The sequence below is a fragment of the Anthonomus grandis genome, chromosome 9 (genome assembly GCF_022605725.1).
Source record: "Anthonomus grandis grandis chromosome 9, icAntGran1.3, whole genome shotgun sequence".
NCBI classification, from domain to species: Eukaryota; Metazoa; Arthropoda; class Insecta; order Coleoptera; family Curculionidae; genus Anthonomus; species Anthonomus grandis.
This window is the reverse complement of record NC_065554.1, coordinates 19796528-19813024: the sequence shown is the minus strand read 5'-3', so window position 1 is coordinate 19813024 and position 16497 is coordinate 19796528. Positions and strand designations below refer to the sequence as shown.

General features: G+C 32.3%; 1 protein-coding gene across 1 annotated transcript in view; it reads left to right on the top strand.

The window, feature by feature from the left end:
• LOC126740799 (GTPase-activating protein skywalker) overlaps positions 1-16497 on the top strand; it is a 130375-nt gene that overhangs the window by 61024 nt on the left and 52854 nt on the right. The window contains 3 exon segments of the mRNA XM_050446974.1: positions 2625-2771; positions 7268-7426; positions 12218-12412. Of these exon segments, the coding sequence (XP_050302931.1) occupies positions 2625-2771; positions 7268-7426; positions 12218-12412 (501 nt within the window).

Sequence of the window (16497 nt, the reverse complement as noted above, 5' to 3'; positions counted from 1 at the left end):
AGTTTTGACTTTATAAGGACAAACAACAGCAGATAATCTTGTTGCTTATCAGATAGATTCCATTTATGCTAATTTCTAGTTTATTTCTAATTTATAGATCAAAAGTTTCTTAACAGGAATGACTCGACAAGAATATGGTATTTGGAATGATTCTTTTCTTTGAATGAGGTGGTTTTGTCCTTGCTTTTTGTCAAAATTAAGGTGATGCTCTCAATCTTCGAGTATTCTCTTTCCATTCATAAATTGATATTCTGCTGCTTATTCTCCGGATATAGACTTCTGTTACAACTAAAGATATGGGTATTCTATTTGATAAAATCTTACCTTCCTTAAATCACACCACAGGGTTTGGTTTGAGGGCGATGACAATGCGGGAATTTGTTTTTAGATAAATTTTTCCCTTGTTTTATCAATTCTTGAGTATATACGAATTTAGATCACTCATTTAATCTTCGCGTTACCAGGTCCATACAGGTGGAGTAGAGAGAGGAGGATAGGTTTCTAACGATATGCTCCATTTAAATTGCATATATTAATAAATAGGAATGTCCTTGATACTCTTTATTATTAACATGATTTTACAAGGTCCTTACTCCATTGCGCACGATTTTTATACTTACGAATTTCTTGTCTTACGTATTATTTATTATAACTTGTCATATTTTAAGATAGTTATAATGATTTTATCATAAAATTGGAATTTTCACCTGTAAATTTTATTGAATAAATAAATAAAATCAATCAATCAATCAAATATTTATTAGTATTACACACATACAATATTTATACAGGTGGAAGAGTGGTGTATACTAAGTTATTCTGTTTACAAGATAAAACACATATGAGATTAAAAAAAATTAATTGCTATTAATTAAAAGTTTTAAACTTACACTAAGAATAATATTTAAACAACAAGTTGACTTTAGGATTGAATCAAATTTACTATAATATCAGTACAAGTAACATATTAAAATAGGTGTACACGGATACCAACGATGATAGTGGAATATTCCAGATTAGTTCTTAATAGTGAAGTGTACAGTAACTTATTAGCCTCCCAAGATAGTCCCTCAGAATTACGGATTACAAATCTCAGAACAGACTCCAATCAGACTCCAAGATCTTATTATAGGCAGACTGACTATAATCAAACTAATTAATAGAATGTAAAGTGTCATTATTGATTTTATATCATATTTCTTTGCCCCTTGAAGAAACTTATACAAAAACATTTTTTCACATTTAGCAAAAGATTATTAGGTACTGACCAGTTCCATATAGCATCCAAATCACTTTGAAGCTTCAATGAGTCATCCCACCGCTAAATATTCCTGTTAAGTTTTAGATCGTCTGCATACTTACTGCAAGCAAAATATTTGATAACACTCATCGAATCGTTTTTAACTCTCTGTATTCTTCCTATAAGAAAATTCTCAAGGTAAGCAAGAATGAACGGTGAAATCCCATGAGCCCCAATTTTGAAGTAGTAATTTGGTATTTACTCTTTCAACAGCCTTTGAGCAATTAGTATGTATGGAATCTACTTGAATATTATTCTCGAAAGCCTTCAACAAGTCGGTTTTACAAGATTATACGAGGTTGACCTTTTCTTACATCTTCATGCTGTCAAATAACTTATCAATATAATAATTAAACAGCACATGGAGAGGTTTAGTCAACGTAAATATACAATTTTTTGAAACATGTTTGGAATACAATCAGGACCAGGCACGCATTTAGAGAGTAGTTTATTTATTTTGGTAAATATTTTCCGAGATAGAAATTTGTAGCCTGTAGTGATATTGAGTCTGAGAATTGCAATATCTTTATTATCCCAGTTTTAGCAGTTACAGACCCTTAAGACTTATTAAGATATGCACTGGTTTTACTACTACTCCTCAAGTAATTCCAGAATTGTCGAGGTTTTTGTAAAAGTGAGTTATTGACGTCTTGTGTATAGGTGGCATAACATCGGTTGCGTAGTAGGATGCCATGAGTGCCCTTATTTTGGATAGCTTCTTACTAAGCTGTAAGACATGTTCTTTCCAAGTGAGGCTAAAGTCTAATATGACTTTAAGAAACATAACATATGGATCATACTGTAAGAGGTTAAGGGTATCCTGGCGAGAAGTGTAGTTTAGGTTTCGGGTCTTACATCTGTTGAGGCGAAGCCGATTCGTAAGCAGATTTGACACATATCTTCAATCTGTGGGATGATACCTAACTATGTTGGTGCTATCATACAAGTGCAAAAAGAATAAGCCTAGCGGTTCCTGAAAATTAAACAAGTCATTGATGTAAAATGAAAATAAAAGAGGTGCTAACAAAGACTACCCCATGTTTAATTTTTCTTATAACTCTTAATATCATATAATAAAAGTATTATAATAAAATCTTATAATTCTCTACTGGGTTTCGTCAGACAGACTTTCAACTTTTTTATGTAAAATTAGATGAGAGACACAGTAAAAAAAGCTTTTTGTAGATCATAGAAGGAGGCCATTAATAGTACCTAATATTGTTGATTTAAAAGAATGAATATATCCTCAGTTTCAATGTTGGTTTCCTAATTATTTCTTGCAGTTCCACTTACTTATCAACTTAAATTTATTTATTTTTTCCAGAAAGGTGCGGCCGTTCACCTGCAACGCCACTGTACGACCGGCCGCGCAGAACGTATTTACATGGACTGGATTTGGTGGATTTTCCAGGGCCTGCCCTTTCAACACCTGGTCCGGATCATGGACTGTTATTTTCACGAAGGAGTGAAGGTACGTTTTTTTAAAAAATGATTTGGTGCATTTAAAAGTCACGTACGCCCATGATGCAGCGCGTGACGTCCACCTAAAATAACTTATAATAAATGAATTCGAAGCGGGGTTCTTAAAATAAATGGCGAATGTAAACAAACCGATGCCAAAAAAATAAGCTGATAACCGGTATTTTTTTTTTAATGAAAAACGTCTGTTTTCGCTTGGGTTTGACAGATTTTTGTTTTTCTTGCTTTTTGATGAGCTTGGTTTAGCCAATTTTTGTAATCAGGATATTCTGGTTTTCATTCATTTTTTTTTTCGTTAATTTTCGTAAATCCGGATAATATATTACGTAATTTTATAGACTGTGAATTTATAATTTTTTGAAAGGAACTTTCACTGTTCTAAAAGTTTGACAGCCATGTTACATTTTACTGATAACCCTAAAGTGACGTACAGGGTGTTTCAAACTAATAATATTAAAATAATAATATTATAACAGGGTATTTCAAGATAATTATTTTCGAGACCCTAGTACTATTAATAATTTCTTTATTGTTAATATACCAAAAACCATTCAAATAATATTTACTATTAAAACGAATTTCGCTTTAGCCTAATTTCAGAGATAACGGTACAAGAAACTCTTCCTAAACTGAGAAATGCATATCCTGGTTCTGATGGCTTGGGTACTTGGGTAGTCTCTTATTAAATTGTGCTTTCTGTATATACTTGTATACTTGATAAAGAAAACAAGGATTTAGTGGAAGAGCACCACTACAGGTGAACTATCTAAGCATAGGCAAACATACCGAATTCAGATATCACATAAAGCTGTGAAAGTATGAATTACATAATCTACAGTTGAATTTAAAGAACATCACACTCACTTACACATAAAAGATTCTTTACATGAATGGAGATGAGATGAAGTAGAACGTAGTCTGTTATATTGAATAGTATGATTTGTAAGAACTTAAAGATCTCAGCAGGGGTTCCTCAGGGATCCATTCTAGGAACACTGCTTTTTTACATTAAACACGCCTCAAATGACTACCATGCTGAAATATGTTTCTTTTTGTCCACTATTACAGATATGACACTCAAGCTCATATATTTATTTTCATCCAGTGTTCAAATTACTAATGATCTTAATGTTTTTAAACGTATTTTTTTGAATCACTGTCCAATGCTCCACTACAGCAAGAAATCTGCGATTTCTGCTTAATGTAGATTTAAGGTTTTCAGGCACGTTAATTACTGCATTAAGGTGCAATTACTGCATTACTAAAATTTAATCAAAGGCGAGTATTAAATAGTGAACTGGAAAAAATCTATGTGATAGCTTGGTATTATCTCAAATAATCTTGCTTTAATTTTTGTAATTATAGATTTGAAGCTATGACATAAATTCATAAAAACTCCACCACCTCACCATACTACGTTATGCGAAGGATCATGTAGCTAACAAATTTCATATTTAATGAATCTATCCATTATATCTTATTATTTTTAATAAATATTATATTATCAATAAATATAATTTTATATAATCACTAATTTGGAAAATGGTCTTCCAACTACCCTAAGCAATATTTCCATAGTTTCCATTCAACACAGTTTAATATCACTTCACAAAATCTCACATTTGGTGACGACACAATAAAATCCTCAGGTATGTAATTGATCGTTAGCATAACGTTAAAATTTCCAAGAGATATAGTAATAAGTTGATTATAAGTAAACGAAAGTAAGTATGGAAAGTATCTTCAATCGTTATCAAGTGTAAACCAACCCCAATAGAGAGTCTACAGAGTCTACATACTCATCATGCTTGAAGCGCATTATATTTTGTAGTATCCTGACAGTCCAGACATCTCCATATGTAGGGAATATTAACACTGGCCTGACTGAAGATTCCTTGGTTTTGCGTGCTGTAAGTTGCTTCCATGAATCTTCTTTTCTTCTAATGTTGCTCCTTGCACAAAATTATTGCTTCTTTCCAATGTATGTTGGGGTCATTCTACCAAGGGTGTTTTGCTATTCCTGATCTGGAAACCTCTCCTGTTTGTATCCACTTTCCATGTTCTTTTGTCCTGAAGTCACCAGTGTTCTTTTGTTCAAAGCAACCACTGTTTTGCCTCGATGTAAGACTCCACATCCACAGGGGATTTGGTATGAGCAGTTCTTGGTGTCCAGTCAGTCTTTGCTGATAATTTTATTTCCCAGTTGAGGTCAATATTGTTGCATATTGAGGTTGCCTTCCTATACAGATTTTTAATGATTCTCACGTGTTAAATCAAAATGATTGAAGTTCTGGTGTAAATATTGCCATGTGTGTGGTATGTGTGTTTGCGATAGACTGATGTCCATAGTTGTTCTTTACAAGAATATTTAAGAAGGGCTCGAAAAGGAAGAACTTGATGCTCTGTATCGCTTTTTTCCCAAATAATGAATGAGCCATCGAGATATCAAAACCATGCCTTGGGTTTGGATTGAGCTGTCCTTTGGAACCACTTCATTCATGTATATGTTGGCTACTACTAGAGATAATGTTGAGCCCATTAGAAGTCCTTCGTTCTGGGCGTAAAATCCATCATTAAAATGAAAGTAAGAGCTATGAAGACCATTCTCCAAAAGCCTCATCACTTCTTCCAGTGAAAGTCCAGTGAAATCTGAAAATGTTGTAGTGGCTAGATAATGCTTAACATGAATTAGGCAATTTCGCATGTTGGTTTTGGGTCAAGCTTTTTTTTTTCTAGAAGTTCATGAGAAAGAGAAAGATGGGTAGAAAATTTTTACACATGGAATAATGTGTACCTTTAGAATGTTTTCAATATAAATGGCATTTTCATACATCATTGAAACGGTTATAATTATTATAATCATAACATTCCAATATGGCGCCCGTAAGACCAAAAAAGTTGAAGATAAAAGGCGAAACGTCCTATCATTTATTTTAAAATCATTCTCATGTATGGCCGAAAAAGTCACCACAAGGAAGTGACATTTGTTTTGCTGTATTGCAATTGTTTGAGTTTTCGGTTATTTATTTTATTTTACCGAAAATATTTACTCGGTTGTGATAACATTTAAAGTGAAATAATTAAAGCTTTTGATAGAATTAAAGTTCTAGAAATTGGATAAATTCCTTCTCAATTTACAATTTCAGTCTTAAAGCCGGTATTCAAATCAGTTGGCAAAAGCTGTAGGCCTATAAGACTAATTTCTAACATTTCTAAAATATTTGAGAAACCTATTAAATATACCTACAATTTCAAAATTTCACATTCTCTCAAATAACCAATATGGATCGTGCTAAATTTAAAATAAAGCCAAGTTCGAATATTAATTAGATTTTATTACTTCACTAATGTCTATCACTTTTAGACACAGTGTCGTTTTTTTAAATTTAAAAAAAGGACAAAGGTAAAGCGCAATTGGAAACAAATATCTCTGCCAAAATTACATCCTGAATTTAAGACTTTGATAAGACATTTCAACAAAACCCAGGAAGACGCCTTAAAACGTAAAAAAAAAATCATAGAAGGTTTAAAGACGCCATTTACAATGACGAATATAAACATTTCACTAAAAGACATGGGATATCAATGGAATATCAATTATTGACGTAGAAGCACGTTATTTTGAACCATGAGATGTATTACGTTTTTTACTAAAAAAGATCTTGGAAAGGTCATTTAAAATGGCCGAGGTGTTTTAACAGTCTTTTTCCAAACTTTTTACTTCAGTCAAATCAATGAAAATTGGACTGTAAAGTTTTGGCGTGTTTTATTTATATCTGCGCTTACGGATCCTGTTAGTAAACGTAGATATATAGCGTTATAGCTTAGTAAATGCTATAGATTAAACAACCAATTAATTTTAATTATTTCTTCTAGCTTTAAAAAATACGTCACATACATTTGTCGTATAACAACTTCCTAGCTAATCAGTCCGAAATTTGAGTCAACAATCTTAGAAAATCGTATAAAATGATAAACATCATTTATAGGTAGATTAACTTCATAAGAAAGATAACATTTTGAAACGATTTAAATATATGTTTAACTTAAAATTTTATGACATCTAACCCTTAATTTTTACAATACCTATTTTTTTAATACCTAATTTTTTCTAATTTCTTCTTCTTATATTGTCTTATGCTTTTCAGGACATTTTAGAGTCGTGTGTTTTCAAAATCAAATCTATATCCTAAAGTTAAAATATATCAAAGGCGATCCAGTTGATCGTTGAACAGTTAAATGCAGTAGAAACTCAAAAATTCTAGTAAATCGATATTTATATCATTTTTAGATTGGAATATCCATCTCAAACCCAATAGTCGTAGAGAATCATAATGCACCTCGTTTATGGTTAGCGTATAACTTCATAAGAAAAATTATATTTTGAGACAATTTAAGTGGTGATTAAAAAATTGGCAAAAAACATAAGTTTATTCACATCTATTTTCTTTTCTATTACGAAAATCCAAATAATTCCGTTTATTTTAGGTGCTGTACAGGACAGCAATGGCGATTTTGTTACTGTTTCACAAATGCTCGTCCGCCAACGCGGCAGAATGGTCCGCAGAAATCCAAAAAAACGGCATCGACTTGGCTCTGAACAAATTTTGCCGAGAGATGCCCGTTACACCGCAAAAAGTATTAAAGGTAAGGCAAAAAATGCTTTAAAGTTGAAAAAAAACCATTTGTACTAGAGAATAACCAAAAATTCGAAATATCAGGATGATGTGAAAAATATTTTCTATTCAATCAATTTCACTTATTACCAACCAAAAAACAAAATTTAACTTGCTTTGGTCAATTTGTCTCCGAAACGTCACAGTTTTGCTAAATTATGGAAGTAAAATCGATGAAAGGCTCCTGATAGCAGCGTCAAATCTTGGAAAAATTAATTTTATTAATAGCCTATATATACAGAAAAAGAAACCCTTGCCAAATCTATTTCTAAACCTTTACTTCCACTTGCTTTACGGTCGGATCTTATTTAGATAATTCTTTTTTGCTTGGAAATCTAAACGGCTCTTTATGGATTTTCTCGGTGGCGTGAGGCGAATGCCCTTTTATTACTAGTTCAGTCGATAATAAAAGTGGTTGTGGAATAATTTAGTAAACCATCATGAAAGGTCTCGGAACACACGCATTTGTGCAGCAATTTTCATGTTTTTTTTTCGCAAATTTTACTGAAAACCTTTTAAAGAAGCCTGGAATTATTTGGATTATGGAAAGTAAAACTAATCTTTTAAAACTCACTACAGGAAGCTTCTTATGACTGATGTTTCCTTATTGAGACTCTTTGTCATTTGTTTATGGGAAAGTGGTAAATATATAGTTATTTTCAATTCGGGACATGGTTTTATTACTCCTCCAATTCATCTTCAAAGCTTCCTAGTGGAAGATGCAAATGAGTAAATCACTTTTTCAAAGCTATTTGCATAAAAAAATCGATTCTGTGACACTCTGGATCATTTAGGTATTAATCGAATTTATTAGATAGCTTGTCATCTTACAATTAGAAGTTAATGACGGGGAAACTAAACTTCTGTAAGTGACAAAATGGTCTCTAAAATTGAAGAATTAAATGAATTTCTGATGAAAATATAACAGAAAAATACTCACTTTTTGTTTTACTGATATTCTAAATTGTACAGTTTAGGAACAAGAAGACTATAGATGAAGAATCAAACTTTGACTTGAATATGTTGACTCCTGTCTGTTAAGCAAGTTATTACTTGAATTGTCAAATCTATAACAGGCGAGCTTCTGAAGAAGTATACTATCCTCAGCACAATACAAAGCTTTTGACAAATCATTAAATATTGCCTGAGAATCGATACTGCACTTAAAAGCCTTAAGAATCTGGTCATACAGGTCTCTAATCGCTGTATCCGTTAAGAATTGACGTCTAAATCATGTTGCCTAACATAAAATAATTAATGTTTGCTCAAAGTAGTTTTCTATTTGACTCTTCAGTAAGGTTACCAAACATTGGGACTAGAGAAATTTGCTGATAATTCTCAGGGTCCATCTTACATCTTTTTTTATGTATCGGTATGGCTTTAGCTTAGAACATTGAAATTATAGAATTAGCATTGCCGTGGAACTGTGGACAGTTTATTTGCTTGCAACATTCTGATGCAATGATGTCAAATGCTTATGTAGGAATAGAAAAAAAAGACATTGTAATATTATAAAAATTTGTCACTTATTTTAACAGGTACAAAACAATACTACTGTTCGCCTTGAATAAAATATCAAGATTTTTTTTAAATAAAATATGATAAGATACTCTATACAAAACTCAATATTCAAAGTTAAATTAACGTTGATAACGTATATTAGGGAAAAGGGCAACAACATCGCAACGCCGCTCGATTGTATTGTTGATCCTACGGATACAAGGAATCTTTACCAGTGCCGTCGTCAAAAAATATTTACATGATAAAATATTTATTAATAATGGATTATGCTTTAAATATAAACAATGTTACCGTTTATGAATTCTTTATGCGTTTTTTTAACGTACTTCATTAGAGATCTAATAAAAAACATTTTTATGGAATTTAAATACTTTCTAATCATTATAGATTTTATAATACTATATTTTAAAATACAAGCTTTTAACATTTCAATATGGCATTTTTCTGCCAATAAACAAAAAATATAAAAACGGGCTGTTAATAAAACCTTGGACAAAACTCGAATTTTTAATTCCTTATAGTATTTTCAAAAAAATATTTGAATTTAAAAATATAAAAATTCTTATATTTCACACACACTTTACATTCCACTTTTAATTTAGGTTTATTTCTACGATCCCCTATTCTACGTTTATGATGACGGTTGTCCGTTGATATAATGTTATGAAAGTATCGGCATTTACTTGTGAAAGGATCGACTTGCATCGCCTTACTTCAATAATTTCCAAAATCCAACACAAATAAGCCAAATTAAATGTGTGTGAACTTGGCAACAGAGAATCGACAAATATGTTTGCAAACAAAACACCCCCTTGCCCCTGAGCACATGTTGAACTCAAACAAAGTTATTGTTTACTTATTTTAGTTTTTCAATGTTCTAAGGACTTTTACAACTTTAAGACAATCGGGGAAAATGCCCTTTATGATAGCTACGGCAATCAATTTTGTTAAGGGAACAATAATCAAGTTTTTTATGAGTCGTGTATTGAAATCAAACGGGTCCTTACTCACACTATTGTTCATAGAATTAGTCACTTGACGCATCTGAGTATTTCAGTTGATTGATTGTATTATCCCTTACAGTACCGAGATAAAAAAAATTGAGTTTGGGGTTTATATTTATTTTACGCCGATAAAGTTGGGTCAAAAGGTACGAAAAATTATTTTAAAAAATATTCGAAAGGGTTAAGGAAGGGCTTTAGGGAGTACACAATTGTGTGTCTAGGGAGCCAACATTAGAAAAGCACAATTGTGAAACAAAATTTATTACTGTGTATGGAATAAAATAAGACAGTTTTTATCTTTGGTTAAACAAAGAAAAACATTACATTTTAGGCAACGCATTCTGGACCGACTTTTGCACCCTTCTAACCTGCATTTAACTGGGTTCTTCATTTCTTCATTCTTTGGCCAGTGTTCAAAACCATCAAAGTGTTTGTCTGCACAGGGCAAACTGGAAGGCATTCTTCTCTTTTTTATTTCATTTCCTTCAACGCTAGTCTCTTCCTCTATATTTTCTTGGAATTCTGTTTCCTCCAATACACGCTTCTTAGATCAGATATTCTTAGCCGGTCAGATATTCCCTTCTTGGGGAATATCTGACCGGCAATCAGATATTCCCCAAGATTAAGTCTAAATTCCAAAAGATCCATAATATCTTTGCTTCGAAGGTTTTGACTATAACAATCCCTTCGATACTCCATCCAGCTGTTTACTATTGCTAAGTCGAACAAATGTAGGATGGCTTTAAGAGTCCATTTCCGGGTTCGAAAGAAAGATCGATAGTATTCCATCATTTGGTCGCAAACATCTACACCACCCATGTTTTCGTTGTATGATTTAACAACAGCTGGGCAAGCTATGCCTGAACGTTTTTTTTCTGTTTTATTCCATTTTTGCACCTCAGTTTCCGGCTGTCTTCCAAAAGCTGTGGATATCATTAAAACAGATTTATTATCTTTCCACTTTGTAATGCAAAGTTTATTATCGGTTCTAAAAACTATTTAATATTAACTTTTTTCTCCTAAATTCTATAAATAAATAATAACTTACCTGCACGAGCCATTGTTGAAAAAAATCTGAAACTTTTCAGGTTATGACAAGAATGCACTCCCGGCAAAATAAACGATTTGCGCGCGCACACTTATAAAATGCACTATTCACAATCATGTCGCACGGTTCTCCACCCAGATTAAACATTTTTTGATCCCTATAACACTAGTGAATAAGGAAGTCACAATTGTGACATCGGGTAGCGTAAGGGTTATAAGTAACTACAGAAAAATCAAAGCCAGGATTACAATTACTAGTAAATAGGTCAAACGGTTTCTGGAAGTCACAGGCAGCATTAAGGTGGTCGAGCATTAACAAATGTTTCATTAAAATGACAAGCATTTATTTGACTTGGTGACGTCTCTTCCATATTATTATTAAAAGTTTTAATGACTTTTCACATATGCGGCTTAATTTATAAAAGTATTATTTGCCTTTATTTTTTTCAAATCAATTTTCTCTCGATACTCAATGGTAGTTCTCTCGATACTCGGTAGCACAACAACTATAATAGCTGTAAAGTTAAAGATGTATTTTATATACGTATTGCGCGTTATTTTTGAATAATTCGAATGTTTAGTTCAATTCCAAGTATTTTTCTTAAAAAAAAGGAAACAGTTTAAAAACTTCATAATTTTTGTAGGTATTTTTTTTCACACTTTTTTTGTGTTTTTTCACGGTTCCAAAAAGGAAAGGAAGAAGATAAACAAAGTAAAACCATCATTAGCGAAGTGTAGTCGCCGCACATTATTAGCACCATTGAAATCGGGCTCTGACTCGGAAGAAGAATTTTGCATCATCCGCAAAGTTCCCATGCCGAAAAAATTGGTTAAAAACAACAATTTTTTTTTTAATCTTCTGCAACTATAATAATAATCATAATAATTAAGAACTAGATAATAATTAATAAGTTGCCATTTTCTCCAATTACTATAGAGAAACAAAGGGTGCTTCAAAACCCCCTACTCTTCCTTACTTATTTGTAAACAACTATTTGACAAATAGCATACTTCGTTACTACAAAATTACCAAAAAGAGAGAAGGTCGCAGAAAGGAATACATATTTACTCATCAATGGTAAATCTTCGTTCTTCCTGTCGTTGTTCTTGCAGAAAAACTGCATTCTACAACTGCATCAAAAAATTTATTAAATTTTAATTCCTGAAAAGTTATACTTAAAATTATACAGGTGGCCTTTGGTATAAGAGGCCTGAGCTCGTCCTACATCTCGCGGGTGTTCATTAAGACTGAAATGCTGCTGAAGAGCCGACAGGTGATGCACGGTTCCAAGCAACTCGTTCGATCCAGGTCGAGCGAGAACCTGCCCAACAGCCAGAGCCAGAACAATATCCAGATGGTATCGCATACGCTTACGATACGAGAGGTAAGCTACGTTTCATTCAAATACAACCCGAGTTAATTTTTAATAAAATATGTTTAAAAAAAAATCGGTTGTTTTCAAAGTGTTTTTAAATTAGATTGGCTTGTTACTTTTAAAACGAACCAAGTCAGGACCTACCTTTATATAAACTTTAAGTCATATATATTGTAATAACTGAAATTCATACCTATCGATTTATTTAATTAGGCCTGACAACCTGACTCCAAAAACTATTGACAAAAATTTATAAACGAATTAAAATAAAAATCAATAGTATTATCTTTCGTCAATTTATATTAAGGTCACACATGTTTCGCATTACAGAAGCATAATCAAATCTAAAATTACGTTATGCAAGTTAAAAGGTTTTAAAAACACACAATAATAAGGCGAAAATAAATAAAAATTTGTAACAATTGATTGATGAGTTATATTTTTGGTAACAAATAGATAGTAGAGTACATAATGAATTTGGCAGCTATTGGATACTAGAAGTGATACAGTTACTATAGGGGCAAATTGTTATAGGTTAGATGAGGTTCAAAGATATATCGATCATTCATCTAAGCGACGTCTGGACTTTTAGAGGCTCTGTTAATTCAGTTTTATTTTTGATTATTGTCTTGAAAACGTGCAGCTATTAAAAAACCTAAAATAAGACAATAAAAACACGAAGTCGGTGTTCTGAATCATATATTAGTTGTTCAAGGGTGTCACGTGTTTCGCCTATCTATAATTGGAAAAAAAAGTAATAACCCTATATACAAAATGTAATTGTTCATGGAATTTGTGAATTTTTATATGTAGGGTTGGATCTCTTTTCTTTTCAAACATAGATCTGATAATGTCTCTTGGTGGGCGAAACACGTATCAACATTGACGACCTAATATAGATTGAAACCATTGACTTTGTGTTTTTATTGTCTTCCGTAATCTTACACTGGTCTTTTTGAACACAATGAACTTGATTTCTGAATTAAGTGGATAAAAGTTATTTATTGCTATAAGTTTGATTATAGAGAGCTCTTTACTAAGAGAATGTCTTGAAACTGGAATGTTAAAAGAATTAAATGAAACACATTTATTTGTGTTTGCAGCGACTTTGAATTATACTGAATTTTATTATCCGTTACTGTTATTTCTTTCTAATTGAAAGTAAACTTTTATATTGATTTAACTGGAAAAGTTTTCGTACCAGGAAGGTTTAAAAGAAATGAGTTCCTTGGAAAAGACAAACTGCATGGAATGATCTATCATATGCAGTATATCTGAAGGACTTTTAATCTGCAATTTAGGGCAAAAAGATATTCGACCTTTTTTTAGGCACTCTGGCATAGAACTGAATGTAATAGTAAAAACACCAATTTTCCTCATAGTTCCAGAGAAAATTGGGTAATAATGAAAATCTGTTTTCATTAATTTTCTTGAAAATAGTCATAGATAAAATTATAACATATTTTGCAAATTGTAGTTTCTCTCAGGCCCAACAACTTTTATGCAGACATTTTTTCCCTCAGCCTCATAAATTTTCCAAAAAAAAAATTAAACCAATTTTCTGGGGGGTATAGGTTGGAAATCGACCCTAAAAATTGTTTTTTTTGCTTAGGAAACTTATTTATAGCAATTTTAACCCTTCAGACCATTTGGTCTAAGAATTTTTTTTGAGTTTTAACCATTTTTTTAGGCATTTTTGAATAATTTTAATTTTCGATTAAATTTTTTGTGCCATTATTATGAATCTTAGAAAAAATGTTATGAGGGTTTTTTGATGATAACTTAATGCTCTACCTCGTGGTAATTTTGTTTTCTCATTTTTTGAAAATTTCGATTTTTCGAAATTTTTGAGCTCCAAATTGGGCCGTTTTCAAAGAATCGCCCATAGCTCCTTTAGACCTTTAATATGCATGCAGAAAGGGATTTTAGCTTTTTTTTAGGTATCCTTACATGGAACCCAACGCAATAGTAAAAACACCAACTTTCCGCATAGTTCCAGAAAAAACTAGGTACAATAGACTCGCGATATAGTGAACTAATTAATGCACATCCAGTTCACTATATCGATTTGTTCAATCATTCAATTTTATCAATTTTTTTTTTAATGTACGTATTAAAGCAACGTTTGTCTTTAGAAAACTAACTTTATTAATGCAAAACAGAAAAAATATTACATATGTAATTAAAATAAAATAAAAAAACGGCAATCTAATCTATTTTTTCAAAAAATGAAGTAATTTTTGTTTGCTTTTTTGTTTTTATTCCTGTTTGCACCATCGTATTCCTTAAGTTTTGTAAAACGAGTATACTAGAATATTCCACTTTATCTTCATTTTCTTCGGCCCATTGAAGGATGTTGTTAATCGACTTTATTGCCGAATTTGTTGTCACTCGTTCCTTATTTACTACCATTTCTTCTTGTACTCCATCATCTTGATCGTTTCCATCACTTTCACTTTGGTCATTAGTTTCTTTTGTGTCAGGTAAGTTATCTTTATTCCAATCGTCTACATCAATAGGTTGAATATGAACTTCTGGATTAAAAATCTGCAATAAAGTAATGATTTCTGATCTCACTGTGTCAATGTCTTCATTTCTTATTCGGCTCCGTAAAACACTTAAGGGGATGTTATCTTCCTCATCGTCAACTTCGTCGGCTAATGGTGAAAGTAAATTATGCCAGCATTTTTCTATAACTTCAGGCCTTAAATTTCTCCACGCCAAAGCCAAATTTAGAATGGCTTTTTTTAACGAAATATGTTTTAGACCATCTCCGATATCCTGGTTAGTTCCAATAATTTGTGATAACAAATTTTTCCGATAAAATAGTTTTGTCAGACAATTAGCGTTTTGGTCCATTGGCTGGATTAGCGGAGTAACGTTAGGTGGCATATAAACAGTGAAAATGGAACCATCATCACTTCTTAGCTGTTCTGCAGGTGGATGGCTTGCTGCGTTGTCCAACAAAAGCATGGCTTTAACTGGAAGGTTTTGGCTCTGTAGGAATTCCGTAACCTAAGGACTGAAACCATTTTTTCTAATTCTCGAGATACAAAGATGGTAAAATTTAAAACGTCTTCCTATGACAAAACTTACCTCAGGAATAAACATTCGGTGAAATCATTCTTTGAAAATTGCTGCCGTCATCCAAGCAGTTTTGGAGTTTTTATAATGGACGGGACAATTAAAATTTCGAAACGAACGTGGATTTTTTGCTATCCCAATAATTAATGGTTTAACTTTGTGAGTACCTGCCGCGTTTGTGCATGCTAGAAAAGTCACTGTTTGTTTCTCGGTTTTCCTATCTGGGGCAGTTTTTTCTTCGCGAGCTACATATGTCTTTCCGGGCAGAAGTTTCCAATACAAACCAGTTTCATCGGCATTGTAAATCTGTTCTTTTGTTAGCTGAAACTCATTTATTTTTAGGCGTAAAGTTCTTTTAAAAGGATCAACAAGCTCGGGTTCTGACGATAATTTTTCTCCTGAAATCGTTAGGAAGCGTATTCCAAAACGTTTTTTATACTTTTGCATCCAACCACTGCTCGCATTAAAAGAAGGAGATTCCTTGTATTGGCCAAGTTACTGAAGTAACTTGGCCTTCTCTTGGATCATTAAACCAGTTACCGGAAAATTTCTCTTCCTTGTTTTTAAGAACCACTTATATAAAGCTTTTTCCATTCTAGGACACTCTGAAAGTTTTAACTTTTCCAGGTCCTGTGAAAATACTGTTGACTCGTTTCAAAATCTTTATCCTTCTGTGACGAATCGCGCATATAGTGGATTTAGCAACACCATATTGTCTAGACAAAACGGTCACTCCGACACCTTTCTTTAATTCTTCTAATATTTTGGCTTTATCGCTTAGGGTTAAATGCTTTCTAATTTTTGCCATAATTATTCTGGCGGCGTGACGCGACCTACTGCATCCAAATACTAAAGAAAACTAATTGCCCGAAAAGAAACAAACCGTTTAATTTCTTTTTCTTGTCTTAACTTGTTTGTTTACCTAATAAAACTATTGGGTTTACTATTTCGAGAATTAATTTGTTCACTTGACCAAATACATTAAGGAAAAAATGTCTGTTCACTATTTA